Consider the following 7,488-nt stretch of genomic DNA (forward strand, 5'->3'; position numbering starts at 1 on the left):
AGACACTTTCACATCAAAGTACACAGCGAATATATTTACAAGGCATCCTAGAACTTTTCCAGATGCTTCCAGAGAGCAGCTGCCCATGTCTGGCCCAGAGCTGGGGGGATCAATTTCTTAGGATCCCCAAAATCCATGGTGGAAGTTGTGGCCCAAAGCTGTGATGCCGGTGGTAACAGAGGCAGGATTTGAACCCAGCATTATGTGACTGCGAGTAATACGTTTTTTTTTTTCCTTTTTCCCCACAAGGTGCTGCAGGCTGAGGTCACTCAGGTTCATCTCCTTTTCTTCTTCCTTTGTATTCAACAAAGATCTTATTGAAATTATCAGTCTCTCTAGGCTGTACTGACCCTTGGGCTGAAGATTCAAGGGAGTACCGCAAGGACTGTCAAGGTCTACGCGTGATAGGAATAAAGAACCTCAGGGAAACAAGGGTGGGTCCTGGATACACTGCCCTTCCTCACAGAGAAACAGCCTTTTACGGTTCTCTGTTAAACAAGGAAGACATATATTTTTGTCCTCCAAAAGGGAGTTTTCTCCTTAGTGCTTCAAAATGGTTTAGACTGGCTGTGGAGAACTGATAATGTCCTAGGGGTGTCCCCCACCCTGGATTCCCTTGCCACACAGAAGCCACAGTGAGGAAAGCATGAGGCTGAGATTCAACCAGATCTAGATTCAGATTTCAACTCCTTCACTTACTAGCTTAGCCTCAGAGTAAATGACTTAACCTCTCAGCTATCGTTTCAGTTTCCTCAGCTATAAAATGGAATTAAAGACAGTAGCACAGCACTCAGCACTTCTACCTAACGTTACTGTGCAGACTGGAGATAAAGCATGTACAATACCTCGCCCAGTGCTGGCTTGCAGTAGGTTCTCAATAAACGATGGGTCTATTATTAGGCATCACTTATCTGACTGAGGATATCAATGCTTAGGCTCTTTTATGCAATTTCTCTTGTGATAAAAAAAAAAGCCTCTCTTTTCGGGCTATGAACCAAAGGATCGCCAGTTTGATTCCCAGTCAGGGCACATACCTGGATTGTGGGCCAGGTCCCCAGTGGGGGCCACATGAGAGGCAACCACACACTGATGCTTCTCTCCCTCTCTTTCTCACTTCCTTCCCTCTCTCTAAAAATAAATAAAATCTCTAAATAAATAATTTTTTTTAAAAGTCATCTCTCTTTTGCAGACAAGATGAAGTACTTGGAATATTAGGAAAACATGCATGGTTATGTTCCATATAATCATTATATTTGACTGGAGTTAAGTAAATTGGTACCACTCTAACCCAGTTGCTTTCTTCAGACAAAACACCGCTTATGTTCTGACCCTGATCTCTGATTAAAGAGCCTCCTCTAAGCACCTAAAGCAGCTCTACAGGTGTCTCCAGATGAACCCAGGAGGATGGTGGAGGGCTTCCTGGGCCCAGCTGGGCCGTCAGCAAGCATTCACTAAGTATTTGTGAACACTCAACTCCTCCCACTCCCTCAGCCCCTCCACTTTCTATTCCACTACTGTGTCCCGTCAATTTTACTCCTAAAATAGCTCTTTAATCTGCCCACTGCTCTCCATCTCCACCACCATCAGCCCTGTCCAGTCTCTCACCTGGACTACTTCACAAGCCTCACAACTGGGGTCCCCACGTGACACAGCAGTGTCAGTGGGGTCCTAGTACCAGGTCCTCAGGCCTGACTGTTCAATATTTAGGAATTCAGTGAGAACTGGTTGTTAAACTCTCACTGTCTTGAAATAGCCATGGAGAGAGTAGTTACTCTGTGGAGACTGCGAACCACTACCAATCAGGGCTTTTTTTTTTCTTTTTCTTTTTTTTGAGAGCTCATTTCCCAGCATACCACTGCTTGGGCCCCTTCCAATCTGTTCCTGCAGTCAGAGTGGACTCCCTTTGCCAGCCTCCTATTGCTCTTTGGATCAAAGCAAAACGTCCTCACCAGTGTCTGATTCTCACCTTCTACACTTCAGCCTCCCTGGCACCTGGCTCCCTGTCACCCTCCCTTTCAGTCCCACTGGCTTTTCAGTCCCACCAGCTTGCCTTGACCGACCCCTTCCCAGGGCCTCAGAACAGGCTGCTTCGCTCAGCCTGGAGCTCTCTTCCTACATTTTCGGCCCAGATAACTTCTATCAACCCTTCAGGTCTCTGCCACAGTGCCCCTTCCTCCGGAAAGCCTTCCCCGACCCCTGGAATCAGGTCTCATTGCACTGAGTCCCTCTCCGGTGTCACCCTTACCACAGCTGGGAGTTTACATTTATAATTATTGATTAATGGCTCCCTTTTCCAAAAACATCTTTATCAAAACCCAAAGGGGTTTTAATCACCATGGTATCCCTAATAGACAGTACTTATGGACTGACTAAATGAACGATTTTGTGCAGCTAGTACACGTATAACATAAAGAGAGCAGCTATGGGGCCCCTGAAAGAAACCCAAAGCCAGACAGAGCCCTGGCTGACCAGGAACTCAGGGCCTTGATGAGACATACTCCCATACACAGACAAAAAGGCATTTTATGAAGCATGCCAAACAAGAGAGCTGAAGGCATTCAATGGGAGAACCAGTTCCCACAGAATTAAGGAGTCCACAGTGGGTTTACGGAGGAGATGGTCTAGAGCTCATCCTGGAACAATGGGTGTAATTTAGAGAAAGCTGTCCAGGAGAGAGAGACTTGACCTGGAGCAGGCTCAGCCCACTAACCTGCTGGGAGCCAACAACGGGCAGTAATGCTGGAAAGACAGGGGGAGGCCAGACTCGGAGGGGCCTCAAGTGGCAGGATGGGGAGGAGTCTGGCTTTTGGCTTTTTTAAAAATGAAAAACAAGTTAAGGCTTTTCAGCAAGGAAAGGAACTTGAAACTAGTAATTCTAGAAGAGTAATACACACACACACACACACACACACACACACACACTCTTAGGCCCATGTATATGAAGCCAGAAATAAAATTCAATCTGACAATAGCTTTTTACACCCAGAGAACAGATAGAGGGCATTTTGAGCTAGAGATGATGGACAAGCAGCACATCTGCACAAAAAGTCTTTCGAAAGAAACTAAGATGTCTCTAGTTCAGGGCAGCAAGATGTTCGCCATAGTCAAGACTCTAAAAGCCCTGGCTTGTTTAGAAGCAGCCCAGGCCAGGTACATGTGGGGCTATAGAATGATCTAGCTCTTCTGTTGCAATGCTGGGCCCCTGGTTATACTCTGACCAGAATTTGAGTCAGTGATATTACAAAGTCCCCCTTAGCCAGGTGTGGGGTTTGCTGGAACCCAGTTTACCAGTCGGTGTGAGAACGTTACTGCAGTGCAGAGCAGAGTACTGGCTAGCCTATGGCCTTGATAACTCTCCCTGCCCGCTGCAGCCAGGCTCTGGGAAGGGGTACACAATTTGCCACCCCTTCAGTCCAAAAAGGTGCTCAGCAGCCCTTGACTAAAAAGCAGTTCCTTCAAGGACTTCAGTGGGTCTGAATTTTGGATTAGGAAACTAATTTACCTATTTGGTGAGTGAGGGTTCCCTAGAGCAGTGGTCTCCAAATTGAGTATATGCACCCACGGGTTACCCAAGACTAGAATCCAAAAAAATGAAAAAAGAAGTTAAGCTTTTCCGATATTAACTATATGGCACTCTCCTCTGACCATCTGTCAAAAGGTCACTTGCCACTTCTGATACTCGAGGTATCCTGAGGAAAAAGGGCATTTCATAGGCAGGGGTGGACAGGGGCCTAAGGGAACAAGTTGCAGGTTACATATGCTCTGCTTAGTTAGAATTATGGGTTCCATTCCATAATTTTTAATAACTCTCATGAAATGGTTGAGTGGCTTAAAAAGATCCCTGCAGAGAATTTCAGTATGTGTAACGCCTACACGAACAGAAAGATGGAAGAACTAATACTTCTAGTGTGAGAAACTCATGTCAACTATGTAAGGAATAAAGATAATGAGGTACTAATCAGATCTAAAAAGAAATCAGTCCAAATAATTCAAAATTATAAAAATTATTTCAAATATGGATTTTCACCCAAGATCCTTAACGACAACTCTCACTTTCACATCCATCTGTGTCTGTTGTGTTGTGAAGAATTGCAAACGATACTGGGAAGACATTTAAAAATATTTCCTTACCCCCATCTTTTAAATTCTTCTACTTACATGTTTTATAATATGTGATGTATTAGTTCATAATGTATTTAGTACATGATAGTCTAGTGTTCCCCATAGGTACATATTGTAATTTAAAATATATATAATTGAGGCTGAAAAGCTCAAAATATATTTACTATTCATTTAGGTGACATAGTCAATAAAGCTTGGAGACCACTAACCTAGAGTCAGCTCAGCGGCCCTGAAGTCCCCCTTCTCAGTCTCCCTTTCTCACCCTCTTCCAAGAAGCCCAAGACAACGGTGAGCCCCATTCACCCAACTGGCACCTTGTAGGACACAGGCAGTGAGAGGGAGGGCCTGTCTTCCCCAGCCCCCACCCCCGCCGGCCCGTGGCTCCTCCCAGCTGCACGGAGCCCCTACCTGATTGTGCCATCGGATGACGTTTCCAAATCCCCCTGTCCCAAGTCGTTCTTTCATTTCCCAGGCCCCACATGTCTGAGTTGGCAGGGAAGGTGACCAGCTCATACTGATGCCGTGCTAACTCTGTAAGCAATTTGGGGTGGGGGACAAAAGGTTATGGTTAAGAAAAAAATGGAACTCAAGGAGATGGAAGAAGGTAACAGACATTATAGCCCTTCGGTGTAAGAGAAGAAAAAACTGAGCTGGTTTTCGTTTCATATGAAAGGAAAGTTTGGTTTGTATTTTGGTTTTGGTAACAAACTTTTACCTTAATCACTTTCCCCCACCCCCACCGCAGGCATTGTGCAAGCGAGCAGGGAGGAAAGTCACTCAAGGAGATGATGCCCCACACCCCAGGACCTGAAAAAGGGATCCCCAGCCTGGACTTCAGCAAGGGGCGCCCTGCACGGCCACTCTGCCCACGGTGGCAGGGGCAGAATCTCTTTGACTTTCCCCACGGTCACGTGTGTCTTCACACAATCCCAATGAATCACAGCTCTCTCCCAAAGCCACCCACCTGGAAGCAGCCACCTGGAACCGCCCCAGCTTGGGCTGTTCTCCTGGGCCTCCCCATTCCAACTGCATGAGAAACGCTTTCTCGCCCAGAACCCCCTGGCTTTTAAACTCGACAGAACTTTCTTCAGGAGCCTCAAGTAAGGCGGGAGGTGCAAGCACGCCTGGGCAAAGGACACAAGGGGTTCGCAGGTGGCACCGGGGCCCCGGCGCCCGGTGGCCCACGCCCGCCGGAGGACTCACCTGTCGGCGGGGACACGGGACGCGGGGTGCGGGGCCTAGGGCGGCAAAACTGGGGGCTCTGGTACCACCCCGAATACATTAAAATGCGGGAATCTTAAACCTGCCAGCCGAGCGCCGCTTCCTCAAACACTTCCTGCTCCGTCGTCACGGATCACGTGGGCCTCCCGTCCGCTCTTAAAGGGGCCGCAGGGAATGCTGGCCCAGGCCACTGCTGGTGCTTGCGGACAGCGTTCCGGCAACACCGGGGGCCCGGCGCTCAGGTGACACTGGGAGGGATGCGTGTGGCATCTAGACAGTGTTATTTGAAATTGAACATGCTGTGTTCTCAGAGATAGAGAATAGTCCTAAAACAAGTCCTAATACGCCAGAGTTCTCTTTAGTAAGTTCTACCTGAAGCAGGTTTTCAGGATAAGGCGTGACGGGGATTTCCTCACCGCAGCCCTCCTAGGGTGAACTTGACCTTGCTTCCTAGACTTCTAACTAGGTGGAATTTCCCGCGCCCCCGCTAGGATTGATGTAGGGACTATTTACAAGAATTGCCACTGGCCTCCTGTGCTCACGCTGTGCTCCTCGGGTCTGGAGGTTCTTTGGCTTGGTATTAAGAATGATAAACCACAACTGTACTTAGAAGTGACAGCCTCCACTCCCCTCTTTTAAAAAAGTAAAGGAAAGGGAAAAAATCTGTAGTGTAGCACTGAAGTGCAGCCTCAAGCCCAGTGACGCAGAGAAATTGAGAGGCTCTCAACCCTGAGGTTTATCCTCCATTTCCTACCTACTTGATATTAGAATAAGGTCTTTTACAATAGTTTCTCCGTCTGTGGCACATATTAGCAGACAAAGGAGTTGTGTGTGTTGGTATATTTACTAAAGCAGGGGAAAATATTAAAGGAAATCAGAAATAATAATAGCTGCATTTATAGAGTGCTTACTAAGTGTCAGGCACTTTCTAAACTGTGTATTTGAGTTTCTTCATTCAATCTTCAAGGCAACCCTACAAACTGAACAATACTGAGTTATTATTATCGTCTCCATATTACAGATGAGACAACTGAAGCACAAAGAGGAAAAGTCTTTTTTATTTTTTTTATGTATTGATATTTAAAGAGAGAAGAAAGGAGAGAGAGACAAACATCGATTTGTTTTTCCACTTATTTATGCATTCATTGGTTGATTCTTTTATGTGCCCCTCCCTGCCTGAAATCGAACCTGCAACCTTAGTGTATCAGGACAATGCTGTAACCAACTGAGCTACCCTGCCAGTTATTTTTTTAATTTTATAAGAGTTTAGGGGGTGGTTAAAAGATTTTATTTATTTATTTCTAGATAGGGGCAAGGAGGGAGAAGAGGAGAGAAACATCAATGTGTGGTTACCTCTCGCATGCCCCCTACTGGGGATCTGGCTCGCAACCCAAGGCATGTGTCCTGACTGAGAATCAAATCAGTGACCTTTTGGTTTGCAGGTGGGCCCTCAATCCAGTGAGCCACACCAGCCAGGGCAGAGTTGTTGTTGTTGTTGTTTAACCAAAATGATAACATATGCTGGGGAACAACATCTAAAATGCTCCAGAAAAGTCTTTATCCCAAAGTCACAGGCTAGTAAGTTGATGATCTCATATTGAAACTCAGGCAGCTGTTTCTTGGGTCCATGCTCTTAATATTTGGTTAATAGTGGCATCCTAAGAAGTTCAGAAGGCCAGCTGGATTTTGAAGCAGCTACTGCTATTGACGGACTGCCTTAGAGAATCCAGGGCCACTTACTTAACCAGTGCAAGCATCCATTTTTCTTCTTTAAAGTGTGGGCAATATGAGGTGGAATTGCATGAAACTGTCATTTTTGTAACTCAAAAACAGTTGTAATATCAGCGACAAAGATCAGCAGTTTCGTCTGGTTCAGCCTAAGAGCAGCAGGAAGATAGGGCACACAAGTCAGAGAAAAGAGGCGCCAGCAGGGTTGTTATGAAGGACAGATGAGGTCATGGTAGAGCCGTGCCTGACACAGAGGACACACCTGCCTGACCAGAGCCCAGAGGCTGACGTTAGCTAACTCTTGGGAACTATGTCAGCCCAAACAGATGGGTCAGCAGCACCCAGGACCACCCTCGGCACCCTGGGCAGCTCAGTATTTCCCGATTTACTCTATAGTCTCTGTGAAATAGAACACTC

General features: G+C 46.5%; 1 protein-coding gene across 5 annotated transcripts in view; it reads right to left on the bottom strand.

Annotated features, from left to right (window-relative positions):
* IKBKB (inhibitor of nuclear factor kappa B kinase subunit beta) overlaps nucleotides 1-5,459 on the bottom strand; it is a 50,223-nt gene extending 44,764 nt beyond the window's left edge. For 4 of the 5 annotated variants that reach the window (XM_045821453.1, XM_045821452.1, XM_045821451.1 and 1 more), the window contains exons 1-2: nucleotides 5,326-5,459; nucleotides 4,531-4,653 (exon numbers count right to left, since the gene is read on the bottom strand). In XM_045821453.1, coding sequence (XP_045677409.1) covers nucleotides 4,531-4,635 — 105 coding nt within the window. In that variant the 5' untranslated portion in view covers nucleotides 4,636-4,653; nucleotides 5,326-5,459. Of the gene's footprint in view, nucleotides 1-4,530; nucleotides 4,654-5,086; nucleotides 5,247-5,325 lie in introns of all 5 variants that reach the window. The other variant, XM_045821450.1, reaches the window with a different exon arrangement.
* Nucleotides 5,460-7,488: the final 2,029 nt, after the last annotated feature.

The sequence above is a fragment of the Phyllostomus hastatus genome, unplaced genomic scaffold (genome assembly GCF_019186645.2).
Source record: "Phyllostomus hastatus isolate PE091 unplaced genomic scaffold, TTU_PhHast_1.1 phas_scaffold_46, whole genome shotgun sequence".
In the NCBI taxonomy this organism is placed as follows: Eukaryota; Metazoa; Chordata; class Mammalia; order Chiroptera; family Phyllostomidae; genus Phyllostomus; species Phyllostomus hastatus.